This window comes from Harmonia axyridis, chromosome 3, assembly GCF_914767665.1.
Source record: "Harmonia axyridis chromosome 3, icHarAxyr1.1, whole genome shotgun sequence".
Taxonomy (NCBI): domain Eukaryota; kingdom Metazoa; phylum Arthropoda; class Insecta; order Coleoptera; family Coccinellidae; genus Harmonia; species Harmonia axyridis.
In genome coordinates this window covers 25323493-25344373 of record NC_059503.1, presented here as the reverse complement: position 1 = coordinate 25344373, position 20881 = coordinate 25323493, and the positions used below count along the sequence as shown (strand labels likewise).

The 20881-nt window shown below is 35.4% G+C and overlaps 1 protein-coding gene across 1 annotated transcript in view; it reads left to right on the top strand.

Moving 5' to 3' along the window:
* Positions 1-1913: 1913 nt before the first annotated feature.
* LOC123675242 (toll-like receptor 6) overlaps positions 1914-20881 on the top strand; it is a 59318-nt gene continuing 40350 nt past the window's right edge. The window contains exon 1 of the mRNA XM_045610583.1: positions 1914-6373. Coding sequence (XP_045466539.1) covers positions 2493-6356 — 3864 coding nt within the window. The 5' untranslated portion in view covers positions 1914-2492 and the 3' untranslated portion in view covers positions 6357-6373. The remainder of the gene's footprint in view (positions 6374-20881) is intronic.

Genomic DNA, 20881 nt, shown 5'->3' with positions numbered 1-20881 from the left:
CCTCATTTTTATGTTTCTATAAAAACAATTTTTCAAGGGCCTGATTTTATCGGTCTACCTATGCAGAAACAGTCACAATTTATTTCGCATGGGTTTTAACTGTTTAGTGAATTATGAGAGGGTTTGAATGCATGACATGAACATCCTTCTGTGTTGGATGTAAGTAAATGATAATATGAAGGTACTATAACTATTTTCGATGAAATTCGAAAAAAATGGATAGAAAAAGCCAATATGAAATGGAGTAGATTCTAGGGATACACGGCTTGGCTTGATTTTCAAGCTACTTGGCTTGAGCTTGACTTGATTTTAAGTCAATTAGTTGTTTTTCAATCTCAAGTCAAGTATTTATTTATTAAGTACCTACTGGAATCAATCTATCAAGGTAATTGATTTTTGGCAGTTTTATTGTGTAGTGTCACATCAATAAAAAATGATGAAATGAGAAGGAACCTTGCAAAAAACACTTTTATTTATTGTTATAAAAGAACCAAAAATACTAAACTTTTGAAATAGAAACATAAATTAAATCGCTATAAATCATAACAAAATGAAAAATATTAAAAAAATTAAGTATCTATATTGTGAAACCTCCAGGCTTTATTGGATTTAATAATTTTCCATCCAGGATCTGAGACACATCAGGCATCTTATAGATTTGTCGCCTAACCTATTGTGTGTTTTTGTAACTGTAAGAGCAGCTCTGAAAAATTGTTTTTCAACAGGAGCTAATCATGCTGGCGTTGATAAAAAATCCTTGGACATTTCGGTCAAGTTTGGAAAGATATTTCTGGAACTACCTTATTCTTCCAATAGATATCATAGAAATGTGAGAAAACTACTAATAAAGTCGCACTGGCGAATGATGCAGTCTCTCGGTTAAAATGTCGAGCTACTTGGCTTTATGAATCCCTAGTACCTACATCGAATAGCAAGCTGAATTTTTAATGAATAATAACATTCTAATTGGTTTAAAAAGAAATAGTACATAAAAAATGTAGTTTGCAAGTTCTATTCATTTAGAATTTCTCCAATTTTGATCCATCCTTATCTGAAGCTTCAAGAAGGGCTTTTCAAGGAAAGAAATGAATTAATTCCATATTGTACTCGTGAAAAGGTATTTATGTTAAGAACCTATCTATAATTATTCAAATTCAAATATGAACCAACATAAAATCGTTAATTCTTGGAACGAGGTTTCCACTTGCATCAAATTAATTATTGAATAAATACTAAATATTGGTCGTTGATTATTATTTTTACTGACTATTCCACTTCATTCCTTTGTGGAGTAGTTTTCTTGGTCTGAATATATGAATATAAGTTTTCTGTGTAGGAATTTCAGTCAAAAATAAGTACCTAATACCTGAAATACAGCCCTTTTTGAGAGAAATCGGTTAATGATTCTAGAAGAATACTGATATATTTTGAGATATCCTTTTTCCCTTCATTAACATTTTTGTATTTGAACTTGAATCTATTGAATCATGAGAGAAAAACAAAACTAATAAATGAATAATATTCTGTTTGAATATATCCACTCTAAATTGAAAAATTGCTTCTGATAATTCAAAATCTAAAGTGAAGTATCGTACATTTAGAATGTATGTAGGTGCATTCGATTATCGAATCATTAAAAATTTACACAATTGAAAAACACCTTAACGTAATGACCATCACCTTCTACGATGTTTCCTACACATTACGATATTATCAGAAGTACAGTTAACGCAACAATCACCGATAATCAGAAACCAAGTTACAACGGAATTAATTAGGGAGTAATTTTCTAACAAGCCTCGCAACATTTACCTCTCGAATTCAAACTCATTCCGCCGAGATTTGAATTATTGATTTCCTACGTAATTTTTCTCCCAACTCCAATATTCCAATTAACACATTCCCCAGTCCCATTAAGGACTAGCAACGCAATCCTTCAAAAACTTCCTGCCAGGTTACTACGAACCAAGATAATCTCTGCAACCAAGTGGGCTGGCTGTAGCGCCTCCGAAGCCTGTGAGCGCACACGCCGGCTCGGCTGTGATCGAGAGCTTTCGTCCGTTCCCGCACTATTTCACGCACCGACTTCGATAATTCTTCTCATACAGGACTACCCAGCATCCTGAACTTCAGTCTCTTGTCATCCCCTCTTGAGGTCGGTCGTGTAAGCTTCATGGGGCAGGCCGGTTCTGTCGAATACGTATTTTCGATCTCGATTTCGTAACCTATCCTTATGATTTATAGCATAATCGTGTATATTTTATCGGTAAAGAATACGAACAAACAATAAAAGGACTAAACGTGTTGAAATAATTTTTTCAAGTTTAATTTTGACTTTAGATATTTCGAAGTGAGTGACATATAACATGAATAGGACTTCCTGAATCTCAAAACCAATTCATTAACAAAGAAATTTGTTAAAATTTAACGGTGTCAGTGTATGTTAACAACCCTAAGGACTAGCAGCTATGCCATTGAAGTCATAACGAAAAATGAATCTCAAGATGGCAAAACCAGTGATCCCTTCATTATTTACCTTATTATGTCTAGCAAATATTTTTACGAACGCCGAAGATCTATTATCTACTGAAAGTTCCTCACAACCCTTACGTTATGAAGCTCCAGATGATTGTCAGTGGTGGGTTAGAGAATCCTCTCAAAGTGGCGGACAAGATGAGGTAGCTCTCACTTGTAACCTTAGAACGATTAATAGTGAATTCGATACCACGAACTTCAGTGTAATCCCATCCGAACATACGACATCCTTAAGGATAGAATGTAATCCAGAGATCATGTCGAGGAGTAGTTTAGACGATAAGAGCTTCGTCCATTTGACTAAGCTCAGGGAACTGGAGTTGGAGAACTGTAAGCTGGGAAGATGGCCTTCTGGGACTCTTTTGGGATTGCGAGACTTGAGGAACTTATCTGTTAAAACTCACAATACTGATTGGCCAGCAATGAATTTGGATTTCGCTCGTGATAGTTTCTTACCAGTGCGACAACTTGAAAGATTAGATTTGAGTTGTAACAACATTTGGGCTTTTCCCGAACACATCTTTTGCCCATTGACGAACTTAGTGCACTTGAATCTCAGTGAAAACAGACTGCAGGATGTGAGTGACTTAGGTTTTCGTGAAAAAACTCCTGGTTTACCCCAACCTTTGATAAGTGTCGCTGAGGATGATCCTGAACAACATGAAGAACCAACAACACTGGTGTCGTATCCTTGTAGTTTAGATATTCAGGTACTTGATTCTTCTCACAACCATTTCGTTCTCGTACCAGCAAATGGCTTCAGTCTGTTGAAACATCTCAAAGAACTTTATTTACATAATAATGAAATATCCATGATTGCTGATAAAGGGCTGGCAGGATTAAAATCGCTTCAGATATTTGATCTTTCGAATAATAAAGTTGTAGCCTTGCCGGCTGAACTGTTCAAAGACTGCGCTGGATCCATTAAAGAAATAAATTTGCAGAATAACTCATTAAGCGTCCTGGCCCCAGGATTATTCTCCAATTTGGAACAGCTGTTGGCTCTGCATTTATCAAGAAATTTATTGAGCAGTTCCTGGATAAATGAGAGCACGTTTTCCGGATTGATAAGGTTGGTGTTGCTGAATCTGTCCTATAACAGAATTTCGAAGCTAGATCCTTCATTCTTCAAAGATTTATACACCCTGCAGATCCTGAACTTGGAGCATAATTTATTGGAGACGATTCCGGCCGACACTTTCGCGCCCATGAATAATCTCCATACCCTAATTATATCCTATAATAAAATCACGTACCTAGACGCTTACTCTCTGAACGGGCTGTACGTTTTATCTCTGCTGGCGCTCGATAACAACCTGCTGGAGGGAATACACCCCGAGGCTTTCAGAAATTGCTCTAGTTTGCAAGATTTGAATTTGAACGGAAACAAACTGAAAGCCGTTCCTTTAGCCCTCAAAGATATGCGACTATTAAGGACTGTAGATCTGGGGGAGAACTCCATCGTTTCAATCGAGGAGCCCGGATTTAGGGGCATGAGCAACTTATACGGCCTGCGACTTATTGGAAATCTGATACAGAATATCAGCAAGAGGGCATTCGCTGATCTGCCCGCTCTTCAGATATTGAATCTTGCCCGGAATCGAATTAGCCGAGTGGAACATGGAACTTTCGACTCCAGTTCAACTCTCCAGGCCATCAGGATCGATTCGAATCAGCTGACCGATATAAGCGGGCTCTTTTCGGAGATACCCAGTTTATTGTGGTTGAACGTGTCCGACAACCAAATTGACTGGTTTGATTACGCTCTTATACCCCGAGGTCTGCAATGGTTGGATATTCACAAGAACAACATAAGAGAATTAGGAAACCACTACGGACTGGATTTGGAGCTTCGGTTGCAAACTCTGGATGCAAGTTTCAACAAATTAACGAAGATAAATGGAGCAGCCATCCCGAGCAGCACTGAGCTCGTCTTCCTTAACGATAACCTAATATCTGCGGTGGAACCGCACACCTTCTTGAAGAAGATGAATCTGACTAGGGTCGATTTGTACGCTAACCAGATTGTGAGTATGGACTTGAACGCTTTACGTTTGACACCTGTAGATCCCGATAGACCCCTTCCTGAGTTTTACATAGGTGGAAATCCATTTCAATGCGATTGCACAATGGAATGGTTGCAGAGGATAAACAAGCTGGATCATTTGCGCCAGCATCCACGTGTCATGGATTTAGAGACTATATACTGTAAATTATTGTACAATAGGGATAGCAATTATCTACCATTAGTGGAGGCTGAATCTTCCCAATTTCTGTGTACTTACGAAACCCATTGTTTTGCCCTGTGCCATTGTTGTGATTTCGATGCATGCGATTGTGAAATGACATGTCCGAACAACTGTACTTGTTATCATGATCAGTCGTGGTCAGCGAATGTTGTGGAATGTTCAGCAGCTGGTTACACTGAAATGCCTAGTAGCATACCCATGGATGCTACAGAGGTGTATTTGGATGGTAACAATTTCGGTGAGTTATCCAGTCATTCATTCATCGGCAGGAAAAATTTGAGAGTGCTATACGCCAATAGTTCCAACATCGTAGCGGTTTACAACCATACTTTCAGTGGACTCAGACGACTCTCAATACTTCATTTAGAGAATAATCATATCAAAGAGCTTCTGGGATTCGAGTTTGCATCTCTCGAAGGCCTAAGAGAATTATATTTACAAGATAATATTCTCCACTACATAGATAACAGGACATTTTTGCCTCTGAAACAGTTGGAAGTGTTGAGATTGGAAGGAAACAGATTGAACACTTTCGAAGTTTGGCAATTCTCCCTGAATCCCTACCTGGTGGAAATCGGTTTATCCGATAATCAATGGTCTTGCGATTGCCTCTATGTTCAGAAACATAAAAATTGGCTCAAAGTGAATTATGGCAAAGTTGTCGACGCCAATAAAATCGTTTGCCTCTATAACAACGTAACCAAGGAAGTGGGTTTTCATATGGCAGATTTTAACGCCTCCTCGTGCCAACCCTTCACAGGGGGTAGAGGAGCCATCGTGGAAACTCAGGTGATGAACGATTATCTCCCCCTGATGCTGGGAACAATGTGTGCGTTCCTTTTGAGCGTTATTCTCGTGTGTGGCGCCTTCTATTACCGACGTGAGTTACGTGTGTGGATATATTCTAGATGCGGATTACGTATGTGCTATAAGACAACTGCCTTCGAGGAGCAGCAAGATAAGGACAGACTTTTTGACGCCTATATCAGTTACAGTGTCAAAGATGAAGCGTTTGTGAGTCAAGTCGTAGCCCCGGGACTCGAATCCGGAGATCCTAGCTATAGGCTTTGTTTACATTACAGAGACTTCAACGTTTCAGCGTACGTCGCCGATACTATCATAGAAGCAGTGGAATCCTCGCGAAGAACTATAATTGTTCTCAGTAAGAACTTTCTACAAAACGAGTGGTGTCGTTTTGAATTCAAGTCCGCGTTACATGAAATATTGAAGGACAGAAGACGTAGACTGATATTTATCATAACTGGGGAGTTACCCCAAAGGGATTTAGATCCCGATCTGCGTTTATATCTGAAAACAAATACAGTGATCGAGTGGGGAGATCGACAATTCTGGCAGAAATTGCAATTCGCAATGCCGGACGTTAGGAGAACGTGTATTCATCAACGCTCGGCATTGAATATTTATTCGTCGGCGACTCCAACCCATCTTGAGAGGTCGAGGAGTCCAGATTTGCCGCCGCCACCACCCCCAGGCAAATTTCCACCTTTTCTGCACCACCCGTCGAGTTTACCCAGGGACACAAGGAATCTACCACATCCACTGTGGGCATAGCGGATGCTTTGGAGCAGGTGAGAACGTCACGCATTTATTGTACCAAATTTAAATTCCCCCTTTTGTATCCACGTCAAAACACGTGCCTCAGAGAACAGCTGCCATATTTTGCGGTTTTTAATCCCTGGAAGTTTATAATCATACATAATTAGAAGGATACATTTCGAATTTCAGGGGTTGAAACTTCTACATAAAATGTGGGAGTAAGAAGTGACCAACACGTACGGTTCCACCCTGTAATTATATCCAGCGGGGTATGAATTTAATCAAATACAAAATGCGGAATTTCAAATTCGAATTATATCACGATGTAAACGGAATGGAATTCGTTTCCTCTTTAATCGCATGCCATGTGTGCCGTCCAAATAACATGAGACCACGAAGATTCGTGGAACACTCGTGCCTTTGCTGGTTTAGTTGAAAACACAGATATGTAACAGCGAGTGTAACAGGAAAATGTAGGAGTTACATTATTTCGATACATAATGAAATCGTGATTTGCATACCATGAAATTGCTCATGTTATTTGCAGGAAACGATGGTAAATAAATAAATTGGATGCTAATGTCGACGATGAAAAAAATATGACTAACTGTAACTCTGACTCTAATGCAGAAACTGGTGAATCTAATTCAAGCGGACTACCAAATTTTATTTCTCTTCTCGACGTATCATATTACCGAATTTCCCTTCATAAATTCGATTCGAACTGATCTTCAATATTCAACTTGTCCATACTCAGTAAACTCAATCCCATTCCCCTGCTTTTTTTGGTTCATTCAGTGGAACGACCGGAGAAGTTCGATATCGAATTTCTTCAAGTGGGTTGGGTCTTCCATCAACCATGTACAAATACAGCCTTATATATATTTTGATAGGTGTACGTACTTCACCGGTTCCTCTATAAAATGGCTGACTTCCTTTTCACACTTTGTAGACATACTACCACTACCTGTTTTCGGCCAGCCTTTGTTATACTTTTAATTTGAAGTTCGAACAATGTTCCGTCTCGTTTTACAACACTGCATCAAACTTTTTGATTGATGGATGTCCGTCCGAATGCAAATCGGCATTCGTATGTAGAATGATAGTTTCGAGGATAGTTTGGAATATTCGAAGAAAATTCTGAATATTATCGTGAATACGAAACCAACGAGGGCGACATATTGAGCCTTGATATGAAATAACAATTCAACACATCATGCAAAATTTATAATTCAATAATAGGTCCAAGATTCCTGAAAAATTTTGGGTTGACAACATCGTAAGAATAGGCCACATATACTCGAGCATATACATATATACAGTTCTGTATTCCCCAAGTGAGCAATGCTTTTTGACGATATAGGAATATACTTAATTGAAAATTATGTAAAATCTATACTAACTGAAGGGACTAACTCGAGGACTAACTGATGAGTAATATCACGATGGTCATTGTGGGTATCTAGCGACAATCGAGCGCATTGGCCTCACTTATTTATAGAGAACGACCCTTCTTGGCTCTTGTCTGGCAGAACAACCCCTGCTCTACACACCAGTTTAATTTTATAGCCTTGCCTTCGGGGTCTGGAGGAAGAAGAAGTCAATAACTGTTCTTTATAATATATTGGACGGCCCGGGATATGTGAGATAAATTACATTTACTAAATATCTATCGGTGGGAAGCTAGCAAGCCTAGAAAATAAATTCGTTTCGGCAGGGGCTGATATGTCTGGTTTTATAGAGTTTTTTTTCTCTCTCGGGCAAAAAATTTCCTACTATCAACCCAGGAAAAACTTGATAGATGTTCCATTTCCATATCTTCAGGATCAGTATCCGACTTTCTTTTCGACATTTTTATTATACTTCATTTCTTATCTTCAACCCTGGACTTAGAAAGTGGGGCATGATAGTCAATTGAAGTCGACGAGAAGCGAGGTTGATCTTCTTTTCGACTATCCTGATGAAGTGATGCAATTCTAACAGAAAGACAGTAAAAGAAGAATATTATTATTATATTATTATTCCTTTGTTTGAGTGAACCGATTCGTTGAAAAAATCCAACTGAAGGGGAATTTTTTGCATTTATCTCTACGATTTGATAACTTTATAGATAATCTAGATTCATTGTGAGGAAAAGTCGAGGGAAAATTATAGGATAAGGGTTTTCGTTGAAATGGTTTACATTAAGAAATATAGCAAAACCGAGAGCAAAACTGTCAGTTTTAATAGGTGCAAAATTAGATATTCTGTTTTTTGTTTGTTATTGTTGCAATTTTGAGGTTAGTATTGTTTAACACTTCATTGAATCAATTGACTATATTATTCAGTTAATTGACTTAGTACTATTAGTACGATTAATACTATTCTCGGTACTATTCTAGAAAAATTCTAAAGTGATACCAAATAAGTATGGTCAGTACTTCAGTACTGATACTGATACTGATACTCTTGTACCTTGTAAAGAAAATTCACTTTCGATTAAATGATTAATGTCGTCCATGAATTCTTGATTTTCTCTCAGTATTCACAACTGAGCACTGGTATTGATGAAATAATTTGACAATTTTAAATTACATATTTTCCAAATTTGAAAAAATAATACACAATATTGCTATTTTAACTATTTTAAATGGTATAATTATTCCTAATGGAAAACTCTCGGGAAAACGCTATACTGAAAAATTACACAATTAATGTCGAGATTGATGTATTTCATATTTTTATTTTTTTCAAAATCTAATTAATAACAATGATTGAGTTAAAACAAACCGATTTTTAGAATTTTCTACCATTCTTCAATAATGTCATCTAGCCTTTGAGAGGTTCTTTTGACCAATCTAGTTTTGAAATTATTCTTGCTAAACTGAAATTGATCTAATTTCTTCTTTATACCAAATGGGTTGGTCTGGACTCATAAGAAAAGAAAGCTTATGTATTTTATAAATGTTAGTAATTTGAAAATAACAAGGAAATCGATAGCTTCAATGATTTATCACCAAAAGTGACCACTTTTTGATATCCAATTTCCTCGAAAATTGATGCAGCAAATTTGTCCACGCGGAAATTTGAATTACTCATTTTCGTTCAGTTTTTTGTGTTCTTTTCAAATTTAATAACGGATTTTTAAAATATCGATATACAGAGGACCTGGATTATTCTTGTGATAATCAAGTGATTCTTTTGAGCTTTGAATGCCAAAAATAGAGAAAATCTACTGTGTGGTTCGCTTGGTATGACCTCGGATAGAAATGAGTAAACTTCATTATTTGTATAACATTTTGTATCTCTGTAACCAGTGATGTATGTATATCTAGTACCACCTCGTTTCTTCTAGGCTCAAGTTTTCCCGATGATGTTTATAATATTGATGAATGACATAATCGATATGTTAGCTCCGTACAGTCGTTTGTAAATCGCTCGTGCCTTGGCGGGCAACAACTTGCGCTGATTCCGTTCGAAATCTACGATCGTAATTTATTCATTCAGCTCGCTACACACCGAATGGAATTTCAAGAAATCCAATTTGGGGCGAACGTTCGAATTTTCAATTCAATAAGAAAACACGAAACTCTCCGCTAAATGGGCTTATTTTTTCATGCCGCCTCTCCACACCTGAGAGCATCCGCAGACATAGAACGTCGGACCGAACGGTTTTCCCTCCTCGATGGCGTGTAATCGAAAAGATGTCCGTGAATTATGTACGCCGTAGATTATCTGTGGAAGAATCAGAACTTGCCTTATTAGATCTCGGTCGGTCTCTTTTTCGTTTCTTTGTCCGGGCACTGCTCGCTCTTCGATCGTTCTCCTTTTCACGGTAGCGTCTCAGACGAGAGAGGCTAGGAGGGACTTCTTTGTTGGCAGCGAAAGATGATGGAATCATGAGACCCTTTTCGGGTGTGAAATTTAATTGAATGGTTTGGGTTCCATTGTAAGCTTGCTCTAGGTTAGGTGCTGCCTGTACGAAGGTATGGATCTGCTTCTGAAGATCTCTATCTCGGCAGACTATTTTTTTTCTGCGTGGATTTTTTAGGCTGAGCGATGATCTTAATTCTCGGTCTTTTAGAATTCTCTGAGTTTGCATTATTCAGGGCCGATGAATTCTAAACCTGTTATTTATGACGAGGGACAATTGAAAATTTCAGAATATACAGAATAAAGTGTCTCTGATTTGTTGAAATTTTTAAACAATGTCTTTAATTTTTTGTTATGTTATTTCTGTATGTCTTGAAGTTGATTAGTAAAACTGGAAATTTTATAGAATGACGGTATTCAAATTGAATGGATTTCTAATTCAAATGCGGGGTTTTATACTGAATTATTCCATTGATATCAGAAAAAAACATCAGTATTTGAGTCCTGAAAGGATTGGCTCTATTGAAATATAATATGAAATGTATTCACTTTCAAGTAATCCAATAATAGTGTTTTTCAATGCCATTAAAAGACATTAAGATTTTTGAATTAATTTAGTCCAGTACCAGAATCAATTAATGTTCATAACAGTTCCATTTTCTCGAGAATAATAGATGGAACCTCGGATGGAACTGATCTGTGTTCAAGAACCAGTTTCTTAAAATTCAAATATTGTTGAATATTAAAATATGTTGATGAAAGAAATAATATCGAGAATACGTTTCAAAATTTTAAAATTGTGAAACATAAAGCCAATTGTTTAATTTCTTTCATCAATATTGAAATTATGTTTTACTAAGTGATAAGCTAGAAATCAATTTCGATTAAAATATGTCTTTTTGCGTCTTTATTCCAAAAGAATCGAGGTGAATAATATACCAGAATCTCTGTAATTTTCGAATAGCACTTTGAAAATGATAGAATTCAACTAATGAGTGAAGAATTCGAAGTTCAAATACATTATGTCTGTCTGTATTGACGAAAATTTTCGATTTGAATATTCATGCTTTTTATTCTTCATTATATGTATTGCTTATATGTTTATATTCATGATTCACTGCACAAATATCTTATCTTTCGAAGGAAAAGTTAAAAATCAATTTTTCAGCATATTATTTCAACCTCGATTTCAACTTGTCTGCAAAAAATATTTCTTCATGAATAACCCTCTGTAATATATACACCTATATTGAATCTGAACTTCGAATGAAATTTTTCAAGTTTGATGACTGCAATATCATTATTCGAAATAATAAACCGATATTCATGAAGAATTATGAATGATAAAGAATATCACACACATACAAGATTCTCATTTTGTTTTAATTTTTTACACAAAAAAATTGAAAAAAACTAGGTAGGTTTAGTTATTTAGTTATTTAGTTTAGTTATTACTATACCTAACTAGTTTTTTTTATTTTTTTGTGAACAGAATTAAAACAAAATTATAATACTGTTTCCATAAAAATTTCATCGAATTTATCTCCAAATACGATGTGAATAATTTATATAAGCAATTATATAGTCAAAATAATACTGTTACTTAACGAATTAAGATTTTAAAGAAAGCCAGGATTAGCGTCTGGCCAAAAATGAGCAACCGAATTGAAGATTCCGAGGAAACAAGTTGCCAGAGCTAATCCCGAATCTCCCCAAGCTTTGAAAGTAGCCGATTCTTTGGAAACGGTAAGCGCATTGAAGGATTTTCCTGAACGCTGCTATTGTCGAATCCTCAAAATGAAACTTCTAAATGAAGACAACAGGATTAAATTAAAACCTTTTGTCGATATTTCAGCGGGTCCTTTTGTCGTGAGTAGTCTGTACATTATCGATCCAACAAAAACGAAAAAACGTAATCACATCTGCTTGCAGCCAGGGGTAAAATGATTAACAATTCAGGTAAATAGTTGTCTCCAGACGTATCCGGCTAGCTAGACGGTCCTTTCTAGCTTTAACAAATACACAATTTGCGATTTTATGCCCAGGTGAACTTGCTCGAACCCATAGAGGACGAATAAGTATGCCGGTGTCCCCAACTGTCTTTTGTGAGGACGCTTTTAAGGGCACAAAAGACGATGTGGTCTCCTTTGTTATACAATGCATTTGTCTCCGAATCTTACAAGTACCTGTCAAGTTTGATCGCTGAAGAGACACCCATCGATTATCTAATTCATTTCCTTAGGTATTGCATTTCTGACGGTTAGAACTTTCTGTGTCGTATGTCAGGGTGCTCCTTTCGATTTTCTGGCCACTCTTGCCGATTCGAAGAATGGACCATATGACTTGTTGGAGCACCCCTACGGTGAGGAATTTGTTAAGGTTAGATGTCAATAAAAGCGTTCTCAATAGGAATAATGAAATAAATTAGTTTCGTTTTCTGTTCTCTTGAGATTGTCGAAGATATCTTTTCAGGACGTGTGGCTCGGGAAAGTATAAGAGGGATCTCTTTTTTTTGTTCTGAAAGTCAGTTTCTCACAGTTTGAGGTTTCAACTCAATTTTTCATTATTGTGTTCGCCTATTCAAACACTCAACCGTTAAAATTTTTAATTTATTATCCTGTATAAGGATGGAAAAATACAATGAATTGTTGATTAATAAGGTTTGAAATACTTAAATATACACAGCTAATATTTTGAGAATTTGATAATCTACAAAAAATTTCACACTTCTTCTAAAATCTTTTCACGAATTCTATAAGCAAATTGTATTAAGTACGTACTGAAAACACTAATATTATATTCTGAAATTCAAGGTATTATCTAGCCAGAAATTGTTTTCTTTAAGTGTATGATAGTGATATACATAGTTTCATTTCTGATGTTTCTTTATTGTTTGTCGATTTGTGTTCGAACTCTACTTCGGAATATTTTATTTTTACTTTTTTCATTTAACTTAGATACCTCTTCTCGTAATTCTTTCTGAGTGGTATTGTTATGAAAGTAGGTTTCTATCTATTTATCTATCGACTTTTTGAAAATCTATGAATTAATTTCGAAGGCTTCAAAGAACATTTCATGACAAATAATAATGAAACTGAAAACTTGGTACATTGAACATTCTAATACAAAAAATAGTACTATTAGTACTTTTATTTTTGACATACAAATCAATAAAAAAATACAATGTTTCATACGAATAAATATAATACTCGATATAATACTGGCAGAGGCTCACTTAGGAAATTCTGCCTGTTTGCTCCTTCAATATAAAGTTAACTACCCGACTAACCGTTCTACAGGAGAATAATATACATCATACATTAACACACAAATACTCAAAATCCACGCCATATGCACTGACCACATAAATTCAAAACAATGGTCTGTTGTAGAATAAGCTCACAAGAGTTCATATGGTAATTTTTACTCTCGAGATAAGAGTCACAATAGGTTTGAAATCTATGCATGTCCGAGAGAATATGGTCACGATTGAGAAAGAACTCGAAAAGGAATATGATATAAGTAAAGGAATACTTCTATCGGTTTTGCCTTCAGATTCATATGTCATTATTAACTTAGTTTTTTAGTATAGAAATAAAAATATATTTTCTGTCAGAAATTCCGAACCGAACAGTTTGAAATTAATTAGGTATCAATTCTCGAAAAAATCGCTTTTTGTGTAGAATTCGAATAATTTTTTGCTTGAAAATGTCATAGAAAGATATTCCCCCAAATTAACAATCTCTAAAAGAATTCTTCGAAAATTAATATGATTAAACAAATTATTTCTTGTTTCAGGATTTCTGTTATATGTCAAATATTTCTTTCAATTTTTACCACAATTCACACTATACAAGCTCGTGATATAAACTCCTTACAGTCTTACTATTAAGTACAATTTCATAGTTGTCTATTAAGAAGATATTGACAAATTTCAACTGACATTTATTTTCCACGTCAACTTCAATCAATATTCAATAGATGTCAAAAGGTATATTATCAATAGAAATGGAAATTTCAGAAGTGTTTATTTTCGAACGATTATTATAGGATCTAATGAACCAAAGCATCAGATCAAGTTGGAATTATAAGCTTAGAACTGCCGTTATTGTGTACATAATGGACATGGTACACTTGTCTGTTAACGATATCACACGTCTCAAAGAATCCAAACACATTATCCCATCAAGTAGACGGGCGTTCATATGACAAGACAAATATTTACCTTAAATTCAGAAGAGCGTTTTGTCGCTGCAAATGAGTTTCCATTTCCTGCTATCCGGTGCTTTTAGAGTCCCGAACAATCTTCGATCTATCTCTTGGGGTTGGAAATAAAAATGGCTATAAATATAGAGCGAATGTTTACCATGCTTCTTGCCATGAGATGTGAGATGCCGTATAAACTCTCATTTGAATTGGTCCTTTGAGGGTATTTCTAGAATTTTATATATCAAAAAAATTATATGGGTATATTATAATATACTTAAACATCGAATGATCCAAATATCAAAACATAGTGAATTTATAGGATTTAAATTCTATACACTTCTTTAATTCTTTATCCTTTTGTCCAATTGAGAACAGGTACTTCGTAGTTTTAAAAACAGTAACATATTAGAAGAAAACGGTTAACTTGCCAGGTCTTGTTGGAACAAATTGTCTTCGATGTTTAGCTGATTAATTTTTGGAACCAAAACAATCAGTCAACATGGCTCGATAGCGCTCCCCATTCACTGTAACAGTAGCTTATTCCTCATTTCGAAAAAAATAAGGACTGATGATGCCGCCAGCGTGTAAACCGAATCAAATAGTAAATTTTAATGGATGTAATGGATATTCGTTAATGACTTGAAAACTTAATTTGATCCATATGCGACAATTTTGATTATTGACGAATTCATTTAACTAAAATCAAGCTTCATCACTAAACACAATTCTTCAGTAAAAATGCCCATCTTCGGCTAGTTTGAAAAATATCCCAATCAACAAAAATGTGATGTAAATGATGGTCATTTGGCTTTAATTCTTGTACGAGCTGTTAGATCTCTTTCTAACTAGGCACATTTCTTTGTCTTGTTGATGGTTTTCAATCGAGAAGAGTAGAATTAGTGTGAAAACGATTAATAACTTCATGAATCTTCGTGCTCTCTTTACCGTAAAATGGTCGAATTGCTCTATGAAATTCGCTAACAGAATTATTTTTTAATCGTAAATTTGAATTTTCACAATTTGGAAACGTTGTTCTGACTTTAAACTAATTCATCATGAATTGCCAAACCCTCAGAGGAATAAACATAGATAGAAGGAGCATATGTCATTTTCAGTATGCAAATTTTTCCCAACATGCACTTTAAAATTTGACATGAAGCGCGCGGAAATAAAAACATATCAGTGATACGATATTTCACTCAATTCGCGAGTTTCTTCACAAATAACGCACTTCTCTCATAGTGAACGTTTCATATTCATTCAAAATATATTGAAATAGATACCTAAATACATCAGAAATTCAGAAAACAAACTTCAAGCGCGGCAAACGACGTGAAACAATCGATGACACTAGGAGAGCAAAAGTTGCCAAACCTTGGAATTCAGCAAGTAGATACAGAAAATAATAAATATTCTGCTTATTATAAATTCGACAATTAGAAAAATATTGCATTACAAATATTCAAATTTGCATATTTAATCGTAAGTCACTCAAATAAATATATTTCATTCAATATAATATTCATTCATAACGATATAGTAAAATTCCGAATTCGAAAATATATCACAATCCGAGAACGTAATTTCACCATGTTGTTTATTACTCTATGGCCAAACCACACTGAACAGAAATGTCAACACAGTTTGACATTCTCAACTGTGAAATCATAGACAGCAACCATAGAAACTTCTCATGCTGCCCAGGAACACCCGTTATTTGGCAGAATATAATAATTCCTGAGAGAATTTACATAGTCCTGACTTCTGCCGATATCGATCTTCGAGTTACCTTAGCAACAAAAAGGACGCATTATAATTATTGAAGTTTCACTCTGACTTCCCCTCCTTTGAATCCACCTTATGAACAACCGCGAACTTGAGGTATCGATTTCGAACAATTCGAGCGAATTTCATTCATGATCTATTGAGCGAGCAGAATTGCGGTGTCAGAGAGGAATTCCTACTACAAAATTCTGCATGAATAAGAATATTATTAACGCCCGACTTATTTCCAATAGTCCATTACATCAGCCAGTGGTTCATTCTTGGCTTTTTTCCATTCGTCTATTCGTTTTGTGTTTTCGGACAATTCATCTAGTTGCGGTTTGTTTGCTTTTGTCCAGATGTTTCCGACGCCTGTAACTAATGCTTCTTTCTATTCTCTGGACGTTTTGAGATTTTTTCTTCTTCATTATTCTCGAATATATTTTAATAATACCCGATGAGAAGATTTTTTTTCGATGTGGGTATAAACTTTATCCTCGACTTTATCCTATCGGAAGTTAAATGGGAAAGAGATTGTTGGAGTATAGAATACCATACAAATGCAGAAGGCATTGATTTTTTCCACGAGTGCACAATTGAATGAACTAATTTTAGAATGAGCCTTCTGTACGGGTATACATTATTTCAATTTTCTTGAATTTTTATTGAATTTAAGTAATGGTATATTTCCATGAATATCGACTAGTGATTTTTGCATTGAAAAATGTTGGTTGGCAGAACAGTTTTCTGAAACACAAATTTGACTGATTATGGATGAATTTGTGACAGGAGAGTTTCTAGTATCAACATAAAACAATGAAATTTAATCATAAAATCTGTTTGAAACTGAGATATTCCTGCACGATTTTGTTCTACAAAGTATGGCAGAACGAACTTATTTGCCACAGAATTAGAGGAAAGATTATTGCATATTCCTAAAACTGATGTTTTATGAATATTTGAGCTAATAATTGCCTGGGCGAGAGCATCAATCAACAATTACTTCAACTGGGAAATCTGAATACGTTACGTTGAAAAGCATGCTTGTAAATTCACGCGGTCACAAGAGATTATGGTGACCCTTCCAATCTGAGTTGCGAGAGGAGCCATGAAGTTGCACTCAACAGCCTATGGAAGGAATAATAAATAAGATTATAAAATATCGAAGAGCTGGCCAAACATTGTATTCGTGAATTTTAGAGCTTTGACTTTTGTAGGGTTAGCATATTGAAGTAGTTGGGGTAAACAAATTAGCGAGGGAAGAAAAGCACAAAACAGGGAAAGGTTTACGAGAAACACAAGTTCATTGTATGGCTGTTTGCAGGGCATATGATGTTTTATCGTGTTAGAGGGAAAATTCAGGATTACAGAAAAACAAAAATTTTTAGAATAGTTACTTTGATGCCGGTTTTTTGTCCGTACATTCATTCGACCCTCGATTGAACCTACTCATACCGACTCTGCGTATGTCGTTTATCAAACAGGAAGAGGAGCTTTAACTCAATATATGCCTCAATTTATTCAAGAGATAGGACACAATTGATCATTGAATTGCAGGTCAAAAGACACTCCTCATTTTCCAATCAAGCACATGTTCGAAAAAATGTTCCACATATTTCGAAGCCGTGTTGCTTACATATATACCTACTCTTATGATGCATAGTCATTGATTCTCAAGCAAATTCAAAAGATGAACTTTTGTCCCGTAATTCTGGGGAAAAACAATATCGAAAACTATTGAAAGTGTGACAAAGGAAAAAAATCAGAATTGTATCATCAGAACCAGAAAATTTCATTTTCAACGAACCCGCTCAAAAGTTAAGACCTTAACTTTTGAGCGGTCTTTTGATACATTTTGTGTTCCTAAATTGAGAGATGCCTTGGATAATTTTAAAAATGAAAAGTGATCATATGGGCTCGAAAGCGTTTTGATTTAGAGATACAGGGTATTTCTTGTAGTCCTTCTCTTTTGTGATGATTATTCGAGTAAACGAATCTTCATAATGAATCCTTTTTACGTATCGGGAAAATTAGCACCAAAACTATAATTTGATCATCACAGCTTGTTGATAGGATTTATATGATACTTAATTTGAATTTTCACGAGGATATCGAGAGATTTGTTTGAAATTCCTCCTTGAAATCGTTAGCTGATACGACAAAATTACAATCAACCAAAAAGTTCTAGGGCTGTAGATTTTCATTCAAAATTGGCATATCACATGATGAAAACGAAATTGCAATATCTATGCCAAATTTGAGTAGAATTTCTTGTGAAGAAAAGGTGTTACGATGAAAAAGAAATCAAACTTTAACACTCCCTATTTCGAAAACAAAGCATTTGCGGGTCCATGTTCATAGGACTTTTTTTCTCAAACTGATCCGAGGAACCTGTCATTGTATTCCATTGTAGCTCCAATTTAGGAACACCCTGTTCGCTCTTCTGGTTCTCATAGACCTTCCACGTGTACGACAATCAAACTTGAGTTTCGGTTCGCTTCCTTCAACACCCGATGCAGCGAAATCGTCGGCATTCATTCCTCGTAAATTTTTAATTTCCGCGAATGACGTGAAAACAGAGTCAGCCTTTCGATATTTCACGCTCCGTTTCGTTTCCACCTCGCTTCTTCTTCTTCTTTTTCTTGCCCTCTGACATTCATAAACGACTGCCTCACACCCCTCTCAGTTGAACGGTGTTCAATACTCCATCGAATGGCACTAATTGCAATAAAGGAGGAAAACAAAAAAAGGATAATTGGTAATTATATAACGTTGCCAAGGTATCTGACTCCTCTAATTTTCAAGACGGGGACTTATTCGAAAATTCAATTATTGGGATCGGGTGAGCCGGCGATTTTAAGTTTCATCAAATGGGAGATGGGGAGGGGGGGTTACACAATGGCTGGATGAATAATTCAATCTTGTCGCGGAACTGCATCAGGCGTTTGAGTTTCAGGAAATGTCTGGAGGATTCGATTGAAGTCTGAAATTTATCACTATTGCATTCGATACTTCCAAGAAATTGGTATAATAAAAGCGCATTCGGGAAAGATGAAATTCATGGCTGATTAAGACATGCTAATTGGATCTGTCTGTGAGTATTCCTTTTTATTCTCTTAAAAATGGATGAATATTGATCCGCATTGAAAAATCATCATCATAAAATTGTGAAATTCAGTATTATTTTTTTATGAAAATACTCAAACCGAACTGTTCATTACTAATCAGAGGTTATCCTGTTCGGCGAACTACTTTATAAAAGGCTGAATCCTCGGTTGAACCGAGGGTTGAACAGTTTGGAACTGAATGTTCCAAGAATACGAGTGAACCTAACCTACACTAACACACTAGTGTATCGTGTTTGGTTATTAACCACTGACGTGTGGTTTTAGTGTATTCCTATGTCTTCCATAGGAGTCTCTTCTTTTTGATATTTGAAATTGAGTTTTATTCAATTTCTGTTCTTCCGTAGTTGATCTATGGGTTTTCGTGTAGGTTGATATTCTTTTCACATCTTCAACAGGGTTGTAGGCAAATAAACTATTAAGCCGTAGTATCATTTGAATTCTGACTTACTTTTTTAAAAATATTCTCGGCCTTCCCCTTCAGTAAATTTGTGACAGTTTTTCATTATAAATATCTGTAGATTTATTGATTCCTTATGAACCAGGGCATATGCATTGCAGCTTCAAACAGTTCATTTTCTGTCACTTGTATCTTCTTGATATGTCAGTTGAAATCTTGCAATTGTGTTGATCATTGTTTCATATTTTGGTTATTTTTTCTTGTGAGTGGGTAAAGTCTGCTCATTGCTGATTTTATTTTATTCTCTACTCATTTTGAATGATTGTTCCATGCAATTCTATTATCGAGTGTTACCTACACGTACATAATTTTTTTTTATTTCATCTCTTCTCCATCTATTTATCTTAGATTTGAGTTGATCACAGTCTCAATTTCTGTATGAGGATACCCTGGGTATTTTGTCGTTTATATTAATTTCCCATTCAATGAACCATTTCACAATTGTTAAGTTCAAGCTATATACCTCGCTATATCCCTACATCAGTGAAATATTATGAAAATGGAATATATTACCATTAGTCAACATGAAATCGTAGTATTTCTACTTTTGCAAACCATAGTGATGAAGAGCTCCATAGTTGTCAATGATAATACAAAACTAAGAAAAAAGCATCATTATACAAAAGCGCTATTGCCGAAAATACAAAATATCTGTGGAAACCAGAAAATTTCATTAAAACTAAAAGCACTATAATTTTGTTCTCTACAATTACTCGGCAATTATTTTGAAATAGGTTTCATGTGCCTGATATCTTTATATCTATCTTTTGTTTTACTACCTGATGGATTAGGGTAAAACAATAATTCTGAATTCTTTTCAACACCTCACAACATTGATTTCTTCGAATTCTACAATTTATTCCGGCATAAAACAAGAAAAAACTATGACACAAAGTTTCTTGCATCCGTTTCATTCTCGAACGGAAATATCCCACTTGTTTTTTGTCCAAGATTCAAAGCGGCACTAACACTTTATTGAATGCAATAACATTCGGATGTCACCGAGAAATAAAAATTTCAACACTCTGACTTTATTGCCACGCCCGAATGTCTTCGGCAATCTCTAGGAGTGTGAAATGTCAACTTCCCCAGTGCTGTCTTTGAGATGAACCATCTATTCAGGTTTTTGA